At 40.6% G+C, this 27,745-nt stretch overlaps 1 protein-coding gene across 2 annotated transcripts in view; it reads left to right on the top strand.

The window, feature by feature from the left end:
• The window catches only part of CDH17 (cadherin 17), a 113,661-nt gene that overhangs the window by 27,759 nt on the left and 58,157 nt on the right, over positions 1–27,745 (top strand). For both annotated transcript variants that reach the window (XM_047842399.1, XM_047842398.1), the window contains exon 2: positions 23,668–23,738. In XM_047842399.1, the coding sequence (XP_047698355.1) occupies positions 23,691–23,738 (48 nt within the window). In that variant the 5' untranslated portion in view covers positions 23,668–23,690. The remainder of the gene's footprint in view (positions 1–23,667; positions 23,739–27,745) is intronic.

The raw sequence follows: 27,745 nt of genomic DNA, 5'->3' as shown, positions 1-27,745 counted from the left end.
GCTGACAGCTCAGAGCCTGGAGCCTGCTTCCGTTTCTGTGTCTCCCTCTCTCTGCCCCTTCCCTGCTCATGCTCTGTCTGGTTCTGTCTCCCTGTCTCTCAAAAGTGAATAAACGTTAAAAAAAAAAAAATAAAAAAAGAGTCTCTTATGGTTTGCTCCCTGTTTTTATCCTTTTTTTTTTTTAATGTTTTTATTTATTTTTGAGAGGGAGAGAGAGTACAAGCAGGGGGAAGGGCAGAGAGAGAGGGAGACACAGAATCCACAGAAGGGTTCAGGCTCTGAGCTGTCAACACGGAGCCTGATGCGGGGCTCAAACTAGTGAAACTGCGAGATCATGACCTGAGCTGAAGTCGGACACTTAACCGACTGAGCCACCCAGGAGCCCCATATCTCTGTTTTTATCTTATTTTTCCTTTCCTTCCTCTATGTTCATCTGTCGTGTTTCTTAAATGCCACATATGAGTGAAAGCATATATTTGTCTTTCTCTGTCTGACTTATTTTGTTATGGAAACTCGTCTGGGTCACCAGGCAGAAGAACCAAGTGGCAATTGAGATCTTGGATGGAAGGAGGTTTATTTTACACCGGTGGGCCCAGAGGAGATCATTCTCCAGAGATCTGAGCCCAGAGCATCAACAGAGGGGACAATTTATAGTCTGTTTCTTCCGCATTCCTCATTAGCAGTAATTTGGTGTCTGAGGCAAGCAGGGTGGGAACAAGTACCCGGAAGGGAAGTTTTCAGGCAGGAACTGAAATTCCCTTATCAGTCCTGTTGGCCATCATATAACAGATTTTTCCCTAACAATTTCACTCAGCATAACACATTCTAGTTCCATCCATGTTGTTGCAAATGGCAAGATTTCATTCTTTTTGATCAGTGAGTAGCATTCCAGTATATATATATATATATATATACACATATATATGTATATATATATATATTCCAGTATACACACACACACACACACACACACACACACACATATATATATATATACCACATCTTCGTTATCCATTCACCAATCAATGGACATTTGGGCTCTTTCCATGATTTGGCTATTGTTGATAGCGCTGCTAAACATTGGGGTGCATATGCCCCTTCAAAACAACATTTTTGTGTCCTTTGGGTAAATACCTAGTAGTGTGATTGCTGGATTATAAAGTAGTTCTATTTTTTATTTTTTTGAGGATGCTCCACACAGTTTTCCAGAGTAGCTGTACCAGTTTGCCTTTCTACCAGCCGTGCAAAAGGGTTCCCCTTTCTTTGCATCCTCGCCAACATCTGTTGTTTCCTGAGTTGTTAATTTTAGCCATTCTGACAGGTGTAAGTTGGTATATCTTTGTGGTTTTGATGTGTATTTTGAGGGGAGGGTACATTTTAGAAAGCCCCCTGAGCCAGGGATAATTCAGTTACTGCTAGGGGCAAGGTGTGCCCAGTGTTTACGTAGAACTCCTTGAGCAATATTGGTCATTAGGCCTGACTTGTCTGAGCTGAGCTACAGCAAAGCTAACCACTTCCTAATTAGCTCTGAGAGAGGGTGACCTTCCTCCAGAGCAATTGAAAGACAGCAACTGAATCTGAAGCGGCCAGGTGATGCTTTTTTGCTCCATGACAAGGGAGGGCAGGAGGAACCCTGGGAGGCTATCAGCAGGGAGAAAATTTGGGTGGAATATGCTCAACGGGATAAAGTGGTTGGTGTTGCTGTTAATGGAGATGGTACCCGGGCAGGTTGCTCAGCTGGGATAGAATTCCCAGGGAAGTAAGTCAGGAAATGTGGCGTGGGAGGGAGAGCTGGTGGGAATGGTATTGGGGTGAAAGTATTGCTCTTTTGGCTGTGGATCTGTGAGCTGATCAAGCTGCTTGGTGAACTGGAGCCACCCTGTTTCCAGGGTGTTCATGGGTAAGTAGGGCCGGATGGGAGACGGGGTGGCGGGGTCTGCAGGCTGTAACTTGAGCTCAGCAATGGCAAGCTCTTAAGCGCTTGGATTTTTTTCTCCCCTACTCTTACCTGGATTCAAACCGCGGAGCGTCTATTTTTACCTTTTTTGTCCCTCAAAAAAACCATTTTTTTTTTGTAGAGTAATAATAATAGCTACCTCACAGGGTTGCTGCAAAGATGAAATGATATCATATAGAGAGCAGTTAGAAATGGGCCCGGGCAATTAGAAATGGGCCCGGTTCTTCACCTCAGCTGTGCCTGGGCACCAAGGAGAACTTTAAAAAGGATTGCTGTCGGGTTTCACCAAAGACCAACAGATCAGAATCCCTGTGATTCAGTGTAGCCATGTTTGCGAACCCCTGCGCTAATTATTTGTATTTAGAAAACTCTTTCAGGGGGTTAAAAAAAAGTGGTGGGTTTGGTTAACTTTTTATCAAGCCCTGTGTTGTTAACTGTTACTGGTTTTCTTTCGTATTAAGTGGTAACTTAGGGAAGGTATTGCCACTTCTGTCTTGTAAATCTGCTTGGAAACAGTCCCGGTTTCAGGCAATTCCCTGTGTCTCTTGCTTAGGGAGCAGCACTGGGAAGAGGGGCCGCCTCTGTGAGATGCTGGTCAAACCAATAGGATTTACAAGGGGCCGAGGGGCCGGTGGGTAAGCGGGACTCCAGCCATTTAGTTAAGGATGCTCTGCTGGGCCTTCTGCATGCTTTGCTAGAAGGAAGATCTGGTGCCCTGAGCACTTGCTGATGAGGCCAGAGATTCCGTCTCCAGTAGATTCCATCTTTACCTCCTCCCTCTGCGCTGTGGGCCGCTCGCATGGACTGGGCTTCCGCAGGGGAATTCAGTGAAGATTGATTTCAGTTCTTGTATTTCGCATAGATGTGAGATTTCAGTTCCTGTATTTTCTCATATAGCACCTGGAAAATTCCAGACTTAAGATAACAAGGCTTTTCCAGAAATTCTCCTGGGTTTTTACTGAGGCTAGGCTTAATGTGATCCCGAGCGGGAACACCAAGGAGAAGAAAATTTTCTCCTCTTTATTTCTCAAGTAACTAGGTTTAGGCGCCTAGAAAGGCAGGCGGTGAGATCAGAGGTTTATCCAGTGTTGAACTGGCTGAGCTGAAACACTAAGAAACAGACCCAAGGGCTCTGTGGTCACATGGTTGTTTCCTCCTTTCTTCTTTGCTCAGGGCAAAGATAATCTTCAAGTAGGGAAATGCTTTTATTCACATTATAAAAAGGAAAACCTATAAGAAGAGATAAACTAATAAGTAAAACAAATATATTTAAGCAAAAATAAAATGATTAAAACATCCCAAAATACCTGTGACGATAGAACACAAATGATCTGTTTCAAAGGGACTGGATTGAGGTGACTGAAAGTATTTAGCCTAAGTCTTGAATAGGGTGGGATTGGTTGCAGGGAAAACTTCCTTTTTTTGGTAACACATTTATTGAGATAAAATTCATATGCCATAAAATTCAGCATAGAGTTCAACAGTTTTTAGTATATTTATAGACTTGTGAAGCCATCATTGCAATGAATTTTATTTTATTTTATTTTTTTGTTTATTTATTTATTTATTTATTTATTTATTTTAAATTTCTTTCTTTCTTTTTTTAAAAATATAATTTATTGTCAAGTTAGCCAACATACAGTGTATACTGTGTGCTCTTGGCTTCGGGAGTAGATTCCCATGATTCATTGCTTACATACAACACCCAGTGCTCATCCCAACAAGTGCCGGCTCACTTCCCATCACCCATTCCCTGCCCCCCCCACCCATCAACCCTCAGTCTGTTCTCTGTATTTAAGAGTCTCTTACGGTTTGCCTCCCTCTCTGTTTGTAACTATTTTTTCCCTTTTCCTTCCCCCATAGTCCTCTGTTAAGTTTCTCAAGCATATGATTTCTGTCTTTGACTTATTTCACTTAGCATAATACCCTCCAGTTCCATCCACATTGTTGCAAATGGCAAGATTTCATTCTTTCTCATTGCCAAGTAGTATTCCATTGTATATATAAACCACATCTTCTTTATCCATTCATCAGTTAATGGAGATTTGGGCTCTTTCCATAATTTGGCTATTGTCAATAGAGCTTCTATAAACACTGGGATACATGTGCTCCTATGCATCAGCACTCTTGTATCCTTTGGATAAACACCTAGTAGTGCAATTGCTGGGTCATAGGGTAATTTTTAACCATTTTTAACTTCTTAAGGAACCTCCATACTGTTTTCCACAGTGGCTGCACCAGTTTGCATTCCCACCAACAGGGCAAGAGGGTTCCTGTTTCTCCACATCCTCGTCAACATCTGCTGTTTCCTGTGTTGTTAATTTTAGCGATTCGGACCGGTGTGGGGTGATATCTTAATGTGGTTTTGATTTGTATTTCCCTCAAGATGAGCAACATTGAGCACGTTTTCGCGTGTCTATTAGCCATCTGGATGTCTTCTTTGGAGAAGCGTCTATTCATGTCTTCTGCCCATTTCTTCACTGGATTATTTGTTTTTCGGGTTTTGAGTTTGGTAAGTTCTTTACAGATTTTGGATACTAACCCTTTATCTGATATGTCATTTGCAAATATCTTCTCCCATTCCGTCAGTTGCCTTTTAGTTTTGTTGATTGTTTCCTTTGCTGCGCAGAGCCTTTTATCTCCATGAGGTCTCAATAGTTCATTTTTGCTTTTATTTCCTTTGTCTTTGGAGAGATGTTGAGTAAGAAGTTGCTGCAGCCGAGGTCAGAAAGGTTGTTGCCTATTTTCTCCTCTAGGGTTCTGATGGTTTCCTGTCTCACACTTAGGTCTTTCATGAATTTTGAGTTTATTTTTGTGTATGGTGTAAGAAAGTGGTCCAGTTTCATTCTTCCGCATGTTGCTGTCCAGTTCTCCCAGCACCATTTGCTAAAGAGACCATCTTTTTTCCATTGGATACTCTTTCCTGCGTTGTCAAAGATTAATTGGCCATACATTTGTGGGTCAAATTCTGTGTCCTCCATTCTATTCCATTGGTCTATGTGTCTGTTTTTGTGGCAATACCATACTGTCTTGATGATTACAACTTTGTAGTAGAGGGTAAAGTCCAGGATTGTGATGCCACCAGATTTGGTTTTCTTTTTTAACATTACTTTGGCTATTTGGGATCTTTTGCGGTTCCATACATATTTTAGGATCGTTTGTTCTAGCTCTGAGAAGAATGCTGGTGCTACATTGCAATGGATTTTAGAACATTTTTATCACCAGTAAAAGAAATCCCGTACCCTTTTGTTATAACTCTCTAGCCTCATGCCCCATGACCTGGCCCCAGGCAACCATTAATTGTACTTGACCTCAAAGGTCTGGATTCTTTTACACAGCATAATGTTTTCAGTGTTCATCCATGTTATACCACATGTCAGTACTTCATTCCTTTTTAGGGATGAATAATATTCAATTATCTGTATGTACCACACTTTGTTTATCCAGTCATCAGTCAATGGACATTTGGGTTGTTTTCACTTTTGACTATTATGAAAAATACTGCTGTGGACATTCATGTGCTTTTGTCCGCTTTTGTGTGGACATACATTTTCATCTCTCTTGGATAGATACGTAGGAATGAAATTGTTGGGTCAAATGGTAGCTCTATGTTTAACTTTTTGAGAAAATATCCATCATTGTTTTCCAAAGTTGCTGTATCATTTTACATTCCCACTAGAAGTGGAAGATTCTGACTCCTCTCCCTCCTTTCCAATACTTGTTGCGATCTGCCTTTTTATATTTTAAGTTTATTTATTCTGAGAGAGAGAGAGAGAGAGAGAGAGAGAGAGAAAGAGAGATAAAAGAGAGAGGGAGAGAGAGAGACTCTCAAGCAGGCTCTTCACTGTCAGCTTGGAGTCTGATGGGGGGCTCAAACTCATGAAACTTGAGGTCATGACCTGAGCCGAAACCAAGAGTCAGATGGTTAACCAACTGAGCCACCTGGGTGCCCCGCCCCTGCCTTTTTTAGTACAGCTGTCCTACTGGGTGCGAAGTAGCATCTTGTGGTTTTGATTTACATTTTGCATATGTGTAGTGATGGTGAGCTTCAGTTCATGTTCATGTTGGCTATTTGTGTACCTTCTTTAAAACAGTTTCTGTTCAAATCCTTTGTCCACTTTTGATTGAGTTTTGATTGTAAGGTTTTTTTTTTTAGTGTATTCTAGATATAATTCCCTTCTTAAATATGAGATTTGCAGTATTTTCTCCCATTTCACTTTCTTTTCTTTTTAAAAATTTTGTTTGTTTATTTATTTATTTTTGAGGGAGAGAGACAGAGAGTGAGTGGGGGCGGGGCAGAGACAGAGTGAGAGAGAGAATCCCAAGCAGGCTCTGCTCTGTGAGCATGAAGCCCAACATGGGGCTCAAACCCACAAAACATGAGATCATGACCTGAGCCAAAACCGAGTTGGTCATTTAACCAACTGAGCCACCCAGGTGCCCCTCTTTTCACTTTCTTAATACTGTTCTTTGAAGCAAAAATTCTTAATTTTGAAAAAGTCTAATTTGCTTTTTTCTATTGTTGCTTGTGTTTTTGATGTCATATTTGAGAAGCCATTAACAAATCCAAGGTCATGAAGATTTACCACTGTTTTCTCCTAAGACTTTTATAATTATAATTTTAGCTCTTACATTTAAATCTTTGATCCAGGGGTGCCTGGGTGGCTCAGTTGGTTGAGCGTCCGACTTCGGCTTAGGTCATGATCTTGTGGTCTGTGAGTTCAAGCCCCACATCGGGCTCTGTGCTGACAGCTCAGAGCCTGGAGCCCGTTTCGGATTCTGTGTCTCCCTCTCTCTCTGCCCCTCCCCTGCTCATGCTCTATCTCTCTCTGTCTCAGAAATAAATAAAACATTAAAAAAAAATTAAAAAAAATCTTTGATCCATTTTGAGTTAATTTTTCTGACTTGTATGAGGTAGGGGTCTGACTTCATTCTTCTGCATGTGGATAACCAGTTGTTTCATTACCATTTGTTGAAAAGACTATCCCCCCCCCCCCCCCCCCCCCGGCCAGGAAATACTTAAGGACAAAATTTTCAGAGGCAATCCCGATGTTTCAGCATCTAATGAGAGATCCACAAACAGAGAATGGAAACTGATATTTACTGAGCTCCTAGTATCCAGGCTACAGAATCCTCTTAGGAAAGATTGGTGAATCCCAGGCATATCCATTGCCAGTCTCTTATTTATACCTATGATAGAGATTACTAATCAATCACAGCACTTACTGGCTGAGACTTGATGACTGCCAGGGCTGACATGAAGGAGTGGTGTCCCAGGAAGATCAGTTTGGGAGGAATTAATATAGTGAGGCTAATTTTGACTGTGTTGAGTTTGTTGTGCATAGGGGTGGTAATAGGTGGTTGGTTATAAAAGACTGAAGCCCAGGCGAAGGGAGAGGTCTGGGCAGAGAGAGACACTTGAGTCTTTGGCATGTAGACGGGAGCAGATCCAATCTCTTAGAGTGAGTGACAAGGCAAGATAAACTGGGAGTCTGATGAGCCTACAAATGGGGTCAGAAGGGACTGGCTTGAGAGGTAGAAGAAAAACCAGGAAAGAGTACTGGCAAGGAAACCATGGAGAAAGGGCGATTTAGGGAAAACATATGATAGCATCAAATGTTGGGAGAAGTTTGGTAAGGTGCAGATCGGAGAGTATCTCTGATTATTACGAAGTTTTTAAATTATTTTTTAAAACTTTATTTATTTGTTTTAAGAGAGAGAGAGAGAGGGAGTGAGACTGAATTTCAGCAGGCTCCATGCTGGCAGTGCAGAACCTGATACGGGACTCGGGACTCGATCCCATGAACCGTGAGATCATGACCTGAGCTGAAATCGAGAATTGGATACTTAACTGACTGAGCCACCCAGGAGCCCCTATGAAGAAGTTTTTAGTCACCTTGGTGAGTGCAGTTTCAGTGGGATAGGGAAGGTGGAATCCAGATGCTATAGTCTGAAAGGTGAACTGAATGTGAGCAAAGACTCACGTTGGTGAAATCTGATCAGAGAGATAGAGATAGGTCTTAGAAAACCAACAAGATTATTGTAACTTCTTGGAATTTAAAGAAAATCTGAAAAAAATATAAAGAAAATCCGAGGTCAAATAAAAGGATCTGTAGACTGAGAAAAAGTGTCTAAGGGAAGATGCGCATATCTGTGCTTGATCCAGTTCGCATGTACAATATCAAACCAACTGCGTCATTGTTTGAGACAGATCCTGCAGAAATAGATCCTAAATAGTGGGGGGGAATTAATTTCAAGTGCAGGCTTTGCTAAAAAATATGTACTGACAGATAAAGCACAAATCCCTAAGCTTGTGTTTCTCACAGAAGGATCCACATGATCACCTGCATCAGAAATCCAGAGTGTTTCAAAAATGTTCATCCCTGGGATGTATTCTGGACCTACTGAATTGGGATCTCATGGTGTAAAGCCAAGTTTTAATAAACTCTCTGGGTTTAGAAAGCTCTAGAAGACATTTGCCCACTGTACAGCTAATGATAGGGATATTACTAACTGTTCCGTTCATAGGATTCTTTAGCAGTTTCATGACACTGGTAACTAGAGCCAGATTAAGAACCTTGTCTACTGGGCAGTTGCCTAGAGTAACCATGTATAGATGGAGTTAAAATATTCCTGGAATTGGGGCGCCTGGGTGGCGCAGTCGGTTGAGCGTCCGACTTCAGCCAGGTCACGATCTCGCGGTCCGTGAGTTCGAGCCCCGCGTCGGGCTCTGGGCTGATGGCTTGGAGCCTGGAGCCTGTTTCCGATTCTGTGTCTCCCTCTGTCTCTGCCCCTCCCCCTTTCATGCTCTGTCTCTCTCTGTCCCAAAAATAAATGGAAAACGTTGAAAAAAAAATTAAAAAAAAATATTCCTGGAATAAACAGCTGAAAACTGGGTCCACTTCAGTCAAAGTAGTGAGGGGAAAAAATCCCAAACCTTTGTTAACCTCAAACTGTCTTTTTTGAATATTTTTTGAATATTATTGAATATTTTTAGGATGAGCACAGGTGGCTGTCAGCTAAGATTTTGCAACAGAGTTATGTATGGTTTAGTGTTTCTAACTTGGAACTAGTGATTTATTTGAGCTGAGTCTTAAATCATTTAATGGTTCCTTAAAGTGTTCTGCTTTGGGAAATTATCCCCCTCCCCTGACACTGTAAACAACAGCAACAACACAAAAAACCAAGACTCAAACAAGCCCAGAGACAAGTATTAAGAGCTGCATAAAGGAGAGTCGTGTTGCTTAAATTTATCAGAAAATGGACACTGTCCTGGCCAGTGAAATTAACTAGGGAAAACTTTGCTTCAACCTAAAATATTCCCTACCAGAAGATTAGTTTCACCTTGTTTCACTAGATAAATGTGAAACAAAAGGTGTAAAATATTGGTTTGAGGAGGTGCAAAATCATCCATTTGGGTGGGTTCCCATGAGCCTTGGTTGACTCTGAATGTAATCCTGAACATTGAATTAATAACTGAAATGATTTTGATTCTAAAAAGTATTTACTGAGTGCCTACGGAAGACAAAGTTTGTGCCATCATTAAGTTAACAAGAGCAAGACAGATACTAAATAAGTAATTCAAAAAATATTTTTATACGCTTCTGTTCGGTGAGGTTTGTGTGTTGATAAACATGTGATAAATGTTGTCAAAATATCTGCTATGTAACACACAGAAAAATTAGATGTTAAAATGCAAGTGCATAATAAGTGGAAAAACTTAGAATTCAGAGATTTCATTTATTTTGAGATTTCAAGAATAAAAATATTAGAAATGTGACATACTTTGAATTTTAAGAATAATTCCAAATTTTCATGGACTTTTTATCTAGCAGGTGTGAGAGATAAGCCCACTGACCCAATCAAAGGAGGGACAAGGACTAGGAGCACAGTGAGGCAAGGGTTTAATCAACGTACTTGCAAGAGCGGGTGTCTGATGGACAGGCACATTTGGGGCACTCACAGCAGGCAATTTATCTCCTAGAGTGCAAGTCCCTCCCCTGATTCCTCATTGGCTGAGTACTACAGAGCTTACAGCCTTACCCAGACATCACCTATGCCCATGTAAGGAAAAAAGTAGTCTGATTGGAACAAACGTACATTCTCTGAGGTAAGGCAGAGACTTTTAGTCCCTCCTCCCTTTATTCTACAGCGCATGCTCATTGCAAAGCCCGTAAAAAGGTCCATGCTCATTGCAAAGCCCGTGAAAAGAAGCCCATGAAAAGAAGCCCACAAAATGGAGAGGGGAAGAAGAAGAACGAAGAAGTGAAGTGTCTGAAGGTTTGGGACTCCATTGTGTGTGTGTGTTTGGGGGGGGGGGGGTTGTACATATTTCCAGTACGTTGTAAACCTACTGTTAACTGGACAGCACATGAATCATCTCTCTTACTTCTCACAGGAGGCTATCCAATGTTAGTTATTCCTTGTTAACTAACATTGTCTATAAACTAGAACACTATTTGTACATTTTCTAGGGCTAGCGTTAAAGGAATGGTTAAAACATTATTATAGACAAAAGTGCTAAAATGTTTTAAACACTATCAATCTATTAGTTAGAAGTATCTGCCCACTTTTTTTTTCATTTGTTCACATGTTTCCATCATATAAATCATTTATATCCCCTTCTCTCTGATAAAGGCAATCAGTAATTTACCAATTAAATTTTCTTTATTCCCCTTATTATTGAGTCAGTATTAAACTACTGAACTAACAATGTTTCATGTTTGCACGAAAATGAATTCCCTAACATGCCATGGTATTCATCCCAAAACACAGGGCAGAACATATAGAATGATAAAATTCAGACAACTTTATAAATTATAAGAACCTTGCTAACCTGTTATCCTGGAAAGCACAGGAAAAGCCTTTATAATTCAGACATGCAATCACCTGTTGATTTTTCTTTTCTTTCTTTTTTTTTTTGTTTTTTGTTTTGTTTAAAAACTTTTTTTTTAAGTTTATTTATTTTGAGAGAGAGAGAGAGAGAGAGAGAGAGAGAGAGAGAGAATGAATCCCAACCAGGCTCCACACTGTCATAGTGTGGAGCCTGATGTGGGGCTTGAACCCATGAACCATGAGATCATGAACTGAGCCGAAATCAAGAGTTGGACCCTTACCTGACTGAGCCACCCAGGCACCCCTGATTTTTCTGATGGCTGACTTTGGCCTTTTAGAGTTTAGTCAATCTGATTCTCTGACTTGGAAGCTAGAGGCTGGAAGTAGCATAAAATGCACAGGGAAGCCTTGTTTGGGAACTTGGCTATCTTCTATCACGAATGGTGTCACACAGGGAGCTTTCTTCCTATGGATATTCATATTACTCACATGGAACTAGAAGGAAAATAATTGACAGATTCTATAGTTGTGGTGAATAGGTTGGGCTTTGAATCAGACCAGGTTTGGAGTCCTAATTCTATAATCAAGCTGTGTGATTTGGAGAAAAGGTAAAACTTTTGTTTTCTACCTATAGAATGGAATCTACTTTGTAGACATGTCGTAAAGATTAAGTGAGAAAACATTTTTTAACTGATAAGCTGATATGCCATGAACATAGTCATATAATATTGCTGAGAAAGAATGACTAAAAGTTATACATATATACTTTTAAAAAACACTTTATAGATTTAAAAGGACTTTTTACATGCATTATTTCAAAATTTCTAAAGAAGCAAACTCCTTTTAGAGCCACGCTGGTGGAATCTTGTCAGTGATTTCAGGAAGTAAAATATACAAGCGGGAGCTATTTGATTTTGTAGAACAAGGTCATTTTATTTAACTAATGGGAGGGCAAAGGTGTTAAGAATTTCGCTTAGCCTCACTGACCTCATTGCCTTAAACATAGTTATGTTGGCTGTGAGACAAAGGAGAAGGATTTTTCCTAGACCTGCTGATCCACTGAATATGCTAACCATTGGCATGTGACGAGATGGTTTCACTTTCAAGGTCCTCAAGATAAATAAGGCTTACAGCAACCATGGGCTTCCTAAGGGATCTGAGAAGGAGGAGGTCCATCTAGACAGTGGGTTGTAATGGATGCACACCTAGAGACAAATGGAAGGCATAACACAGCTCAGGAGAAGCCCAGAAATGAATATCAGAAAGTCAACAGAAACCGGATAAAGTGTGACACATTTGACACAAAAGTGACATTGATTCTCCTCTTCAGTGTGGATTCCCAGAGTGACTGCAGGATGGGAATCAGAAATCAGCCTAAAAGATGACTTGACTTAAGAAATCTGGGGCTATTGGCTTTTATTGTTTAATTGGAAACCTCATTTTGAGTGGAAGAAGTAACCTGATTTTTAGGTAAATCTATTCAATTGTGGAGAAAAAAAATAAGGACTTGTTTGTGTTTGGAGGAAAGGCTACTACTGGTTGTTTCATGTCGACTTTGAAGAGGACCCTTGAATTGCAGAAGCAGGTACTGCCAGATTGCATCTTTGGTCACACCTTCTGAGTTATTTCTTAATGTCTCCTGAGGCTGGTTATCCGTGAACTGCGTCATTGCTCAGACGTGGATCCCTGTGGTCTGTCTGTGTTTGCGATGGAATTGACAAAAATTTGTCGATTGAGCCTTCTGTACAGACACTATGCTAAGTGTTGGGTGTACAAAATATGGACAAACAGTCTTGATGTCATGGAGCCCACACTCTAGAAGCAGTTGAATACATAGAGTGTTTCCCCTTTTTGGCTTCTGTTTGTCTTCTAATTTACTTCTCTACATTCAAAAGTTCAGATACTTGTTTGGAGATGTATTGAGTATGAATTAACTTCTTTTGGTACAAGCCCACTTCTTGTCTGGAGTGAATACAATGATACCTTTTATGACATCTGATGGCTTCTGCGGTCAATAAAACCTATCTAATAGGATGGTTAATGTTTGACGGAAGTCTGAAGGGAGAGGCTGGGGAAGCAGAACAGTGCGGAGGGAGTGTTCTCCGGGGAGATTCTCAGGCCCCAGCAAGAGTCTCAACAGCTGAATGGAAGAAAATAACTTTTAACGGCCATTTTGTTATTTACTTACAGAAAGGTAAGGGTTGACATGTCTTAACTATGTTGATAATGTACTTCTTCAAGAATGACAAAATAGATGGTGGAGGGAGAGTACTTAAGTTGCTGGACAAATTTATTCCTTGAAGAGTGCTATGTAGCTGGGAAGGGAAGGGAAGCTTATTTCTGGTGTGACAAGTTTTGCTTAGGGAGCATAATTTCTTTTTCAGTTTCTTTTAATTAGCCTCTATTTTATAAATTTAATGGAATAGCTTTGGTTGAATCAAGCTTGGCAGTGGAAACAAAGAAAATATGGAGTTTTGGGATGTTTAAATGAGTATTATACCCATTCTTTCTGATTAAAATATAAGAGCGCCTAGACCTAAGATGCTCTGGAGCTCTTGTATTCCAGAAATTAGAATTGGAATCTCATTCTTAAAAAGTGTTCTCTCTCAGATGTGGTCTTCAAAAAATGAGCATTCTATCTACTTCTCAGAGACTGAGATTAAACTTAGGATTCTTGGGACTGTCTGGGACACAGTGGGGGAGGGGAAATGCATAGGAGAAAAGAAACCCTTTTCTTAAAAGTATTGGATATAAGAATTGAAAACAACCAAAAAACAAAACAAAAACAAACAAATAAACAAACAAAGAGTTGGAAACAGACAGACCTGCGAGCAAGTCTTGGGAAAGCAAGACTTATTGTATGTGTTGGTCAGCTTTTGGTGTTTCTTTCCACCTCATTGGTAGATGTACCATCTGCTAACAAGTGATTATTTTGAGATGTCAAGTTGTGTACAGCCTATTGTGTCTTCAAAGGTCCAGTCTCTGCCTCTGTCTTGTTTTTTTCTTTATTATGGGTGATTTTTGCGGGACAGATGCTGTCTCTGATGGGGGATGCTGAACAGGAGATTAGAAGAGCAATACATTCTCTGATATGTTCTTGTTTTTATTTTTCTTCAAAAACTTAGATAGCAAGTGAAAAATCCTTTCAAAGAGAAAGAAAGCACATGTTTAGGTGACAAGAAAAATGGATGACATTTAGCTCTCACCAGGAAAAAAAAGAATCACTGAGTAAGGGTTTATCGCAGATTGCAGGGTATATAATTTATGAGTCTTCAGGGTTGGGCAGATGGGTTAGGCCAGTTTCATCATTTACCAGCCAGCAGGCATTGAGCAGATTGCTTAAGCTCCCTGGACCTTAATTTTCTCATCTATAAAATGGAGATACTTGCCCAACCAAGCAGTTGTGAGAATAAATTAGATACGCTTGTAAAGAATTTGGTACATTGCTTGCCATGTGGTAGCTGTCCAATGAAAGTTGGCTCTCCTGTCCATTAAAAAGGTCAAGTAGATGATTCAGGTCAAGCTGAAAAGTTGTTGTTTCATTTCCTAGGGAAAAACAACAGTAATGTTACAGTAATGGCATTTTGGGCAAGAGAGCAACAGATTCTATTCTAAGGACATGAAATCCAAAGATAGAATGATGAAACAATTGGGCTTTGTTTTTTTGTTTGTATGTTTTTATGAGAGGCATTTAAAAGCCCCTCTGATGTTTTGTATATAGTTGACACTTGAACAACATGGGTTTGAACTCTGTGGGTTCTCTTAGGTACAAATATTTTCAATAAATACAGCACAGTCCTATGAATGTATTTTCTCTTCTTTATAATTGTCTTTATATTTTCTTTCCCCAACTTATTTTGCTATAAGAGTACAGTATCTAATAAAACATAGAAAATATGTATTAATTGACTGGTTTTGTTATCATAAGGCTTCCAGTCAACAGTAGGCCATTAGTAGTTAAGGTTTTGGGGAGTCAGAAGTTGTATGCAGATTTTTGACTGCACGGAGGTTTAGTGCCCTTAACCCCTGAGTTGTTTAAGGGTCAACTGTGTAAGTTTTTCAGTGGGTGTGGCATCCTTTGAAACTTGCCTCAGTGACCCCTGGAAAAAGTCATTGTTGTTCAAGATGAAGGTTACCTTTCCTATGCCTCCTCCCTTCTTTTATGAAAAGCAAAATATATGCTGGCAGGAACTCAACTTAGAAGTCCCTGGAAAGGAGAATGCACCCCCACTTTTCTTCCATGTTAAGAGAGGTGACTCTGAGAAGGAAAGCTGAGCATGAATCATCCTGCTTCTTTTTCCAAAGGCTCACAAATAAGTGCTTTTATGGGTGTTAGTTTACATGGATAAAAATCTATAGATTTAACTGTTGGCATAAAATTGCATTCATGCAGAAATCCTTGGTCTCCAGCCTAGACTGGGGCTCATTCTGTGGTCTACTCAATGATTCAACACGGAAAAAGTACTTCAGTTTGTTACGGGAGTATCTATCTACGTATTTGTTACTTGTGACAACAAATAGCAATGTTTACTGAGGTACAGTAAATATAAATGTGATAAAAACAGATATTTACTTAGTGGTTGAAGTAATAAAAAAAAAAAAGTTGATTTTTCACTTAAGCTTATATAGCAGCCCAAGCTATGCTCGGTTAGTGTATGTGGCACAAAGAAAACTTAATTTTTCTTAAAAGATTCTCTAAGACTGACATATTGAATTTTCTCGTCCATGATATTCTGAATCAATAATTTCTTACCATATTTTAATTATTTTTAAATATTAAGACTTGTGTTCTTGACAAAGAGATAAAGAGAAGTCAAAATGGTAGATTTGTAGTTTTAAAGAATGTTTAAACTAAGGATGAACACCTTTTCTGTTCATCCTAGGGAGGGTTCTGTGCTTGATCTGTGCAGCCAGATTGGTGCCCCTTCCTCAACCTCTCTGAGCTTAGTTTCCTTCCCTATAGGATGACAACAGGACCTACCTTATAGGATTGTTGTGCTATTTATGTTTTTAATTTATTATTACTATTTTTTAATATTTATTTATTTTTGAGAGACAGAGAACGAGTGGGGGAGGGGCAGAGAGAGAGGGAGACCCAGAATCAGAAGCAGCCTCCAGGCTCTGAGCTGTCAGCACAGAGCCTGGCGTGGGGCTTGAACCTGTGAACCGTGAGATCACGACCTGAGCCAAAGTCCAACCCTTAACTGACCGAGCCACCCAGGTGCCCTGGATTGTTGTGCTATTTAAATGAAATAAGTTATCCAAAGCGTTTGACTTAGTAAATGCTCATAAAGTGCTAGCTGATTAAAAAAAATTTTTTTTTCAACTATAAAAAAACTAACTCACGAGAGATTTCATAGTGGCATGGTATTCTTTATTAAGATAGAATTAAATTCATTTTTCTTTTACTCTCTGACTCATCCCAGCCGCCAATTATGATTTAATTGAGGGATTGGAAAGTGAACCTGCTATAGTTGAGCATGTCTGTACATTTTTGTCATGAGAACCCTTGCCTCGGGGCTACTTTATAAATGAGCTAGTATTACAACAAGTGTTTTAGGGATTTTTGTTTTGTTTTGTCTTGTTTTAATCTCTGTGTCCAAACCCTTTGGGATGAAATCTAATTTAGATTTACCTCACAAGGAATTTCTAAGGCCAGAATGTGTGATTTTATTATACTGGCAAATGCTTGTCTGTGTCCTTCATAATACACAAGTCACTGTTGTATCATGAGAAAGCACTTTGTCAAAAGCAATTCAGCCATCTTTTATGAGAAATACTGATTCCTAGCCTCCTCTTTAGGCCAGGGAAGGCCCTTACGATGTTCTGACAGATACGGAGGAAAGCACATCTTTCCCTTGTGGCCTCCCGGGGTTTCTGAGGTGTCAACCTGCACATCGCAGGGAAAGCAACACTGACGTCTTACGGCCAACCTGCCTGACATGTCAGGCAAGCACCGTGACTAGGCATCCATCTATGCCCATTGGGGCCCTCCCTTCCCTTTGACCTCCCCTGACCACCCTCTCATTCAGGGATGGGGCATCCTGTGCGACTCTGAAGAGAGGGCTCCTCACTCCCACTGCCCTTCCCTTACTCCCTTCCTGGGAGTGTTGGGTGGAATAAAGCTAGGCAGGAATAGGCATAAGCCCATGTCCCAAAATGTTTCTTAGAGCTCATTTCTTCTTTAATACGACTGATTCCAGTAGTCATTTGTATTTAAATTGGTCACATAAATTAAAAACATTTTAAGTCCTGGGGGAGGCTGTCTATCTTTCGTGAGCCCATTTATCTTGACCACGAACCTATTGATACAAATAATCACTCTCAGTTTTGTAGATGTGTAAATCCAGATTTTCATACACTGAAATATTGGCATATCTATGTTACAAAAGCTTAGCGAGAGAACAAAGTGCTTCTATTTGTGTGCCCGGGGGTGGGCGTCCATCCCTCATTTTCTTCTTTCCTTCCTCCTAAATCAGTCTGAAGGATGAGGCAGCGGCCCTGCTTTTCTGCCTGCCTGTTTACTTCTAGCTTATTAATGGCCGCTTTAATTGGGTCCCTAATTTGTCAAGAGTGCAAATTGGTCAGATCTTCCTGTGATTTTTCTAGACCTTTAGAGATGTAATTGGTGCCAGAGATTTGTGAGCAAGACTGACAAGATGGGCATGATTGATCTGAACATCACTTGATGAACAATGGCGTGAGCAGGCTTTTAATCTGATCTTTATTCATATCTGGCCTTGCTTTATAATTTATGGGGCTCTTAGCAATATACAGTGCAGAGATGAAAGAAATGGTACACAGGATATATGGTGCTGTTGGGTCCTGGCAGTATTATGAAGTCCAGTCACATCCTTTCCTGCCCACATCACCTATGAAAACAAATTTTCTAGTCCTTCCCTCCTGCACCTCCTTTGTTCTTTAGAAATGCATAGTTCAACCTTTGAGCAGGGTAAATTATTTGAATTCAAAGCCCTTAATGCTTCATTTTTTTTTTTTTTTCTGTGAAGGATGAGCGATGACTAACTCTATTTAAGGTTTGCCTTTCTAGCTTTTTGCAAGGGGGAGAAAATCAATGCTTGTGTGTTGAGTTACTTGAAGGTTTGGAGACTTGGGATCTAGAAATTCCACGTCCTTACTCAGATAAAGGGGGAAATGACAAGAGTGTCTAAAAATGCCTCTTGGAGGAATTGGCGCCCAGCAGGAGAATCAATCAAGCTTCGAACGGAGCCCTGAGAGGCCTGCCAGGGGCACTGCATGTATAATAGAAGACAGCGCTTTCTGAGGCCACCTCTGTCCTGGAATGGCAGTGCCTTTCTTAGTCAAAAGCAGAGTTCCTTGGTATATTAGTTTGGTAGGGCTGCCAAAGCAAAGCACCATGGATGGGGTGGCTTAAACAACAGACATTTATTATCTCACAGTTCTGGAGTCTGGACATCCAAAATCAAGGTGTCAGCAGGGGTTGGTTCCTTCAGAGGGTCATGAGGGTCTGTTTTTGGCCCCTCCTTTCTGCTTCTGGATGCTCATCTTCTTCTTATGTCTCTTCACATTGTCTTCCCTCTCTGTGTGTCTGTGTGTCCAAATTTCCCCTTTTTATGAGGACACCAGTCAGATTGGATGAAGGCCTACCCTAATGACCTCATTTTAAGCGCATTACCTCTGTAAAAACCCTATCTCCAAATAACATCACATTCTGAGGTCCTTGGGAGATAGGACTCCAACATACAAATTGGGTGTGGGCACTATCCAAGACATAACACCTGGCTTGGTTAAAAAATGGGAGACTGCTGGGGCACCGGGGCGGCTCGGTCAGTTAAGTGCCGACTTTGACTCAGGTCATGATCTCGCAGTTTGTGGGTTCAAGCCCGGCGTCAGGGTCTGTGCTGACAGCTCGGAGCCTGCAGCCTGCTTCAGATTGTCTCCCTCTCTCTGCCCCTCTCCTGCTCTTGCTCTGTCTCTCAAAAATAAATGTTAAAAAAAATTTTAAAAAGGAGACTGCCAAGGTGAAGGTCAGCGGGGAAATGAGGAGAGATGGTACGATACGGGAATACGTGTTCTGTAGGAACTAGATCTCCTAGGCTAATGTTCCTCTGAGCAGGGGGCATCATAACAGTTTCTGACGAGGAAGAGCAGCAGAGTTTAAAAAAAAAAAGGAAAAGAAAAAGTTTTTTGAATTTTTGGGAAGATGTGTAATGGATTAAGTGATACTAGATGTCTCATTATGTTTATGAAAAGAACATGGGTGTAGAATTAGCCAGGCAGTGTGATCTCGGGCACGTCTCTTAACCTCTTTAACCCTCACCTTTAGATTTTTGATCTTTAAGAGGCAGATTTTAACAGTACCTGCTTCAGAGGGTTCTTATGAGAAATCAATAAGGTAACGCATATAGAAGTCTTAGCCTGTGCATGGCAAATGGTTTTCAGTAAGTGTTAGCTGCCTTCGTGCTATTCTTCCGGCTGGACACAGATTTAGGACGCAGAGGGATTTGTGTTTTGTGGGCTGTGGTGAATCGAGGCATTAGCCGTCAACAGCAAGGCCAGCAGCCCTGATTCTGTATTTGCCGATGGATGGTCCATGGTTAAAGCAAGTGGTGGTGGCTTTCCAAAATCCCCCTTTCCCACAAAACCTTTGACCTGTGTTGCTAAGGATGTGCTTGGCCTCACAGATAGTTGCCATAGAAACTGTCTGAATTTAGTCTTTGTGCCTGAGGGGAACCCCAACAAATAGCAAAAATTCTAAGCAGATCTTTGGATCAACCATTTCGGGTAGGGCAGCTAAAATGTCACTGAATTATCTAGAAATACACTCCAATCCTTTTCTAAGCAGTGTTTGTGAGGAAATCTATCAAGTGTGTGTGGCGTGGTGGTTTTAGGCAGTTGCGGTTATAAACTATGGTTTCCCTCCAGCAATATTATGATCCAGGATGTGATATTCATTAGTGGAATTACGTCCATGCACAGAGGAAATATAGGCAAGATTTGTTTGAGGGGCTAAAGTCCTCCTCTGGCATAATCCCAGCATTAGTGCCTTTTGCCTTGATGCATTCAGATAAAGGCTTTGTCTCACTGCTTTGCTTGGTTGTGAAGGCTGCTTCTTGAGTATTATGGGGGCCTCCAAACGCCAGGGATGAAGAAAGGAGACGTTCTACAGGACAGTGCTGAAAGCTCTGACTAAGGGAACGAGGTGGCAGAATGAATTTTTATGTGATGAACACTGTTCAAACTATTAACTCATTGAACCCCATAAATCTCAAAGGTAAGTACTATGATCATCCCTGCTTTACAGAGGAATACAGACAGGTTGCTGGAGAAGCCAGGATCCAAACCAACCAGTCTAACTCCGGGGTCCGTGTTCCCAACAACCGCACTGTGGGGTATATTTGTCTGCAAATAAATCATGGAACCCTAGGCATGGCAGCAGAGAGCAATTACTTCTCTTGCTCACTGGAAACCTCTCTGTGCTATGACTGAAAAATAAGGGATAAGTGCATTGCTACTTTTACGTTTTAGATTCCTTAAAGCATCCCAGATGGTGGCCTGTCTGAGCATCTGACTAAAATAAGGCATTTATTTTATTTTCATTTGCTTTTCTATCATTCAATTTATATGTCTTTGGGAGATTAAAAGCACTAAAGAAATCAGTTCAAGGAAGAGGTGATGTATATCGGCCAGTCCTTAACCTATTTACTGAGCAGAAATCTGTTAGTGTATTTAAAAGAGAAGCAACCCTTTTCACCAACAATAAAATTGTATTACTTTGCATCAAAACAAATCTTTAAATTCCAAATTAACTTCCTTTAACAATTTGTGTTTATTCTGAAAGCTCTTATAGATTGGACAAAATTCATAGGATATCAGTGTTAGACAATTAAAATGTTTTAGAATTTAACAAACATCTGTTGAGAGCTTAATATATGCAAGGCATAGTATGACAAGCTGTGAGAGGTAAAAAAAAAAAAAAATTTTTTTTTAATTAGGCCTGATGGCGCCTGGGTGACTCAGTTGGTTGAGCGTCAGACTTCGGCTCAGGTCATGATCTCGCCGCTTGTGGGTTCGAGCCCCGCCTCGGGCTATATGCCAACAGCTCAGAGCCTGGAGCCTGCTTTGGATCTGTGTCTCCCTCTCTCTCTGCCCCTCCCCCGCTTGCGCGCACTTTCTCTCTCTCTCTCTCTCTCTCTCTCTCTCTTAAAATAAATGAACATAATAAAATTTTTTTAAATAAAAAAATAAAATTAGGCCTCTGTCTTGAAGGATTGTGCTTCCTAGTAGAGGAAATAACACGGATATATAAATAAATGATAAAAAAATAAAATGCAGGAGGGGTTTCAAGAGGAAGATACATCTGGCTGGAAATCACTGACGATTTCATGAAGGAAGTAGGATTTTGGTTCTAGCTCCATGAGCTACCCCTTATTTGCGTATCCCAGTTCTTAGCATGGTATCTGGCATATGAGAAGCTTTTTATAATAATTCAATGCTTTTGAAATAAATGAACAAGTTGGAACTAGAGGTAAGGTATGACAAATAGTATGAGGTAGAGGTCAGGAAGGACAATCTTAATCCAACTTCCTGATGCAAATATTATCTGTCCCTTTATTACAGCTGGCCTTGTGCTGGGTGGGGAGGACAGCAAGCCCCGAAGCATGGAGACAGGAAATCTCGGGTGCAGAGTCCATCCTGGTAGACAGCTTTACTGAGGGTGGGAAGGGAGTTGGAGATAAGGCTGGAAGAGTAAGTTGGGACCAGTATTTGAAAGCTCTTGAATGCTGTGGAGCTTGAGGAGAATGATCCCCAAGTGTGCCGTTATCATGTATATTTTCACTTCTCTTACAAGTATTTTTTATAATAATTATTATTTTTTGTTACTTTTTTTTTTTGAGAGAGCAAGCGAGAGAGAAAGAGAGAGAGCGCGCATGCACACAAGTGGGAAAGGAGCAGAGAGAAAGGAAAAGAGAGAGAATCTCAAGCAGGCTCCACACTGTCAGTCTGGAGTGCAACGTGGGGCTTGAACGGACAAACCATGAGATCATGACCTGAGCTGAAACCAAGAGTTGGACGCTCAACTGAATGAGCCACCCAGGCACCCCTTCTCTTAAAAACATTGGTGACAGCTGATCATGTGAATTTTTCCAATGTGAAAAAAACAAACAAACCTAGTTAGGTTTAATAATTGATTCATTTATATATATATATATTTAATATTGCAATATGCTTCAGCCTGGCATTGTTATTTATTTCCATGTGTTTCCAAACCACATAAGCAGTCTAAAGCAGTAGAAAAATGTCTTGTTTGTGTTTAAGATAATGAGCCAATTCTAAAATGATGTTTGAACACAACGACCAAATTAATTCTGTTGCAAAAGCTCATTTCTAAACATTCATAGAATTTATGAATCTGATTTTCCTGAAGGTTTTGATTCTAGCTCTTCCTTAACATAGCTGTAGAACCTTGGGAATAGTTGCTTCATTGATTTAGCATGTAGAAACAATATATACATTTTATATATCTCCATACCTCTATTCCTATATCTGTATCTCTGCAGCTCCCACATTATACACAGTACAGTAGAAAGAGTTGAAAGAGGTTTAGGTCTTTGGGATCTGACAGATCTGGCTGGAAGCAATGCAATGTGCCTTTCTAGCTATGTGTTAGGCAAATCACTTAACTTTGAGCTTCCATTTCCTCATATATAAAACAAGTATAACATTTCCTAACTCATTATGTCTGTGAGAAACTCACAGGCTTTCTGACTCAGAATCCACTGTCTACATCACTGTTACACTGGTTGTAAAGGCTCCTCCCAAATCTACCTCCTAGATGTTGCTTAATAAATGCTTATTTCCATCTTTATCTCCTAAGGCATTTGCGAGGCTAAAATTGTGTAGTACATTTACCTTTTTAAAGTTCAAATATGGGAGCTCCAGTGGCACAACCAGTTGGCGTGTGGTACTTATAAAGTTCAAATATAAGCTATCCAAAAGTAAGAAATTTAAAATGTCAGGAACTACATTTTTAGGTTGGTTAGAATTTCAATAACCATATTTTCATGGTGACTATATTAGTGATATAAGTTCATTGGAATTTTGGTGAAATGGGTACATGTTCCATTTTACCAATTTTTTGGGTTTTGTTTTAGCAGTCCAGTATGACAGGCAACAACCCTGCTTTATAGTCCATGTGGAAAATTTATATCAGATCTTAAAAATCAGTCCGTCATGATGTGTCTCAGAGTGAAAGTTATAATGTTGAAAAAATGTGAAGCCACAAGAAAGAAAGGAATAATGCTGAACAGAAGAGAGTAAGGGCAGAGTTTGGATTCTTATTTGGTTGCTTTTGGAGTAATAAGAAATATACTTTTCCCTTAGGCATATTGCCTAGTTAGCAACAGTGTTTAGAAGACCGAAGTGTGGCTGGTGAAGTCTTTGAATGAAGGATGATGAACGTTCTTGGGTTCTTTCTGCTCGAGGAAGCTCATGTCTTTGCAACTTTGAATCAGAATCACTAAAATTTTAGTATCTGTTATCCTGGCATTTGCCAAAACATATCTTTCCCATGCATACAATAAAAGTGAAAACTATACTTATTTTCTACCATTTATGACCCTTAAATGGAGAAGATTATAATAAAGTGAAACAGGTAAAGAAATGGAATTACTATGAACTTCTTTTGGGATTTTGACTTGTGTGTTGCTATGGATGAGGCATCATAAAGCCTCTGGAAGGCTGGGTGGTTCCAAAACGAGAAGAAGCTGGCCTTTAGAAATCCCATTCTACTAGGTTTATAACTAGATATTGTTCAATGATCCTTTCTGGTTGGAAATACGTGATATTAACCGACTGGTAACTAATCACTTTTATCTCTGGTTTATTCACAGAAGTTTCAATACAGAAAACGACAATGATGCGAGCCCAACTCCATTGCTTGTGTCTCCTTACACTTTATTTGGTAAGAAAAGAGGATGTTCTTTATTTATTTGCCAGAATATTTTCTGCCATTTTCTACCTCATACCAAGGAAACGATGATTATCATCACCTAAAAAAAAAAATCTATCAAAATTAAATTGTATACAAAGGACACGTAGTTTGCCCCACTGTGGTATTTTTGATGAAATGGCTACAAGTCAAATGTCTACTCTTCAACCAGGGAGGTACTTTCTCCTCAACTCTTAAAAACCAATACCACTTAACAGGCAAGGTTTAAAACAAATCTGTCTATTCATGTTTAGATCTTCATGTATAGCTCAGGGACTCTGGAAAGAAAAGTATACTGTACATATATTAATGTACATATATACTAAATATATTTATGTGTATGTAGTGTGTGTGTGTGTGTGTGTGTGTGTGTGTGTATATATACATATACATATACATATATATATATATATATATACATATATATATATATATATATACTTTAGTCTATGTCCCTTAATCTTGACTTTATTTTTTTACTTTGACCATGAAAAATTACCATGGGAATATTAAGAAAAGCATTTTCTCTATTTTCAACCCTGCTCTGTTTTGTACTTTTATCCCCTACATATGGTTTGAAGTTTTCTGGTCAAAGTTGTCTTTAGCCATTTGTTGAGTCAACCCTGTTGACCAACAGGCTTCTAGAAATTAGAGCTGGATGGACTCTGGAGAGACCCAGCCCTCAATCTTGGGTAGATAGTGGGGTGTCATTGTTGTTTTATTCATGAGTCTCATAAAGGTCATACACTTGCCCAACAGTCTGTTGTATTAGGAGGCAAGATTATGGGGAAGCATCTGCTTTCTCTTTAGAAGGAAGTTGCTAGACCCTCACATTTCAAATCTTGTTTTTTTTCTTCTGGGACCCAAAAATAGCATCAAATTCTAAGTTCCTGAGAGCCTCCTAGAATCCTCAAAGTTCAGAATATTGACATAATGAAACAGAGCCAAACTTGTAAACCTACCAGAGCCTTCCTCCCGGGGGAGGGAAGGAAGCTGCGGTTCCAACTTTATGAGCGATGTGCCTCCTCATAGACTGGGGGCTCAAAGCCAGACACAAGGGCTCCTTGGAGTATGTCAAACATCCCCTCTTAACCTGTCTCCTCTTCTTATCCTACTGAATGCCCTTTGCTATCTGTCTTATCACAGGGTGGTAGTGAAGTCAGACCTAGGTACAAAAGTGGCAGTGCCACTTACTAGTGATAGGAGCTTGGGTGAGATAGTTAAGTTCTGAACCTCAGTTTTCTGCCCCATGAAATGGGTCTTAAAAGAGTACTTGCCTTATTGGTTGTTGGCCATTAAATGAGCTAGTGCATTTATACAAAGCCCTTTGGTCAGTGACCGGCCCAGTCTAAGTACTAGATAAATATTGGCTATTATTATTACTACAGCATTTTAAATATTCAGTGTCTACATTCATATGGACCTTGACTTCCATGAGGAGAACTATCTTTTAGTCATCTTTGCAGCCTCAGCACGCAGCACTATGGCAGGAACAGGGTAGAAATTAAGTACATAATCATGGACTTATATTAGGAAACAGCAAGATCTAAGACAAGATTCTATCACGATAATTTGATAATAGTGGGCTTATCTTGTCTGAGAAGGAGACATGCATTTTTTTTTCCTGGATAAAACGTTGGATATGAGTTTTCCTTCTCTCTACTCTCAGGCCAGTGGGATTTCTACCTAGAGTAAGAAATAGTGCCCAAACCATTGCTGGCAGCAAGAGCCTTGCCCAGGAGATAGCCACATGCACAGCTGTGTCAGGTGAAGGAAGGGAGTTGCTACCATCCACCCCACCACCCCCTGTCATTTAAAAAAATTTTTAAAATGCTTATTTATTTTATTGAAAGAGAGAGAGAGAGAGAGAGAGAGAGAGAGAGAGAGAGAGAGAATGAATAAGTGGGGGAAGAACAGAGAGAGAGAAAAAAAAAAGAGAATCGTAAGCAGGCTTCATGTTCAGCCTGAGGTGGGGCTTGATCTCCCAACTGTGAGATCATGACCTGAGCCAAAATCAAGAATCAGACACTTGACTGACTGAGCCCCCCAGGCGCCCCTCACCCTCAGTCATTTGTTCAGCAAGTGGCTCTCCTGTTCTCTCCTGAGCACTGGTTTCCGTCAGGGGCACGAAACATTGCATGAATATATTGCAAGGGCCCTGAAGAGAAAGCAAGTAAGTGACCAGGGTTTGGGAAGGGGTGCTGAATAGTTAGGTAGGGAAATCAAGGAGAAGCCACCTGTTTTAGAGTTTTGCCTGGGATTGTACTTCTTCTAGAAGTAAGGAGGGTTTGGCATAAATACTATGTAATTACTGCAGAGAACTCTTGCTGGGAAGTACAAGGAGGGTGGCTACAAGGTAGGCAGACCTAGCAGTCCCATGTATCCTTTGCTGGTCTGGAAGGGTGTGGCAACGTGGCTCAGAGTTGGGGCTCGGTGGTGCCACAGAGCTGGCTTCATCCCACATTATCTGTGTCTCCGCTGTGGCACTTTTCTGGACGTACTTTCCTGATCTTGTTGAGGAGCAGAAGAAATGATACGTGTGGAGGGTCTAGTCCCACAGCTGCTGCACAGGAAACATTTAAAAAATGACAGTTCTATTCTCTTCCCTTCCTTTTACTTCGTGCAGGATGGTAGGTGTTACCTCTCCAACTCCTGCATGAACCCTCTTTTCTTTCTTGTTTTCCCCACACCACCTTTCCCAGTTCGGGCAATGTGGCTTGATGACTCAGAACACACACACGCATTTTGAAATCTTTATAGCCCAAATAGAAATGTTAATGGGCATGTAGGGAGATTTGCTGCCCTGTTACGAGAACGCAGCTTTGAACCTTGCAACTGAGATATACCCTCCTGTCCCGATAGGTGAGCCAGCTTGTCCTCGCAGGAAGAACACAGCCTTGTTTGTGAGGTTTGCTCGACTAATGGGAGTTTCTTCTGGATGCCATTACTAGTGTGAGCTGCTGAAAGACTGGCCGCTTGCTGACATGAGCAGAAAGTTGATGAAGGCAGTTTGCTGTTAAATCATGATCCCACAGAAACCACTGCTCTTATCTTGTACCAACCATGGTGGTGCCTGGACATCTGCACCCAGTTCTTGTGTCCTGCCCTCTAGAGGATATGTGGAAAAGGAGTGCAGGGGAGAAAGAGCCCCCAGAGGAAAATATTCCCTTAAAGGAATTGATGAGCTAGAAGTCTATAACGTTATTGTGTCAGTTAAGGATGCTTTTAGTATAGGCAATAGAAAGTTCAACTTTGGAGTGGCTCTAGTAAGTCGAGGTTTATTTCCTCAGATAACGAGAAGCCTGAAGTGGACAGCCAAGGCAGGTTTTGCATTTCTGTGATATTATCAGAGACTTGGGCATCATTCTCTTCGCTCCACCATTATTTGAGCTGATTTGTTCCCTTGTGGTTTCATGATGGCCACCACAGCCATAGACATGTGGTCCATGGTCTGAGCAAGAACAACGGGGAAGGGGGGTGACAATGCTGGCCACATCTATCCTTTTTCATTGGAAAATAAAAGCTTGACCAGAAACCCTCCAGTAGACTTCACCTTTTGTTTCAGGAGACAGAACTAAGTCACTCAGCTCTCTGCTAGCTGCAGGGAAGTCTGGGAAAGAGACCTCTTGGCTTCCCGAGAGAGAGAGAGAGATTGGTGATGGCTGGGGGCAGCTAGTCCACGGGCCTTCCACAATCTGAGGGAGTGGAGACCAAATTCCAAAGCCCTCTGTGTTTTCATTTGACAGACAACCAGTATCAAGTTAATCGAAATTCAGTGAACCAAGGGATATAGTGGAAGGCCTTCCCCCAAACTCTCATACCGATTGTTCTTGGTTTATTCTCAGCATGTCCATCCCAAGAGTGTACTTGCTCTCCCTGAAGAAGTGGCAAACAATTCTCTTCCCCCGAGTTCTTCACACTTTCTTGACTTTACCTCTCCAGCTCCCCAACCATCAACTCCTCATGTTATACTTCTGATG

Source organism: Prionailurus viverrinus, chromosome F2 (assembly GCF_022837055.1).
Source record: "Prionailurus viverrinus isolate Anna chromosome F2, UM_Priviv_1.0, whole genome shotgun sequence".
NCBI classification, from domain to species: Eukaryota; Metazoa; Chordata; class Mammalia; order Carnivora; family Felidae; genus Prionailurus; species Prionailurus viverrinus.
This window is presented reverse-complemented; position numbering and strand designations above follow the sequence as displayed.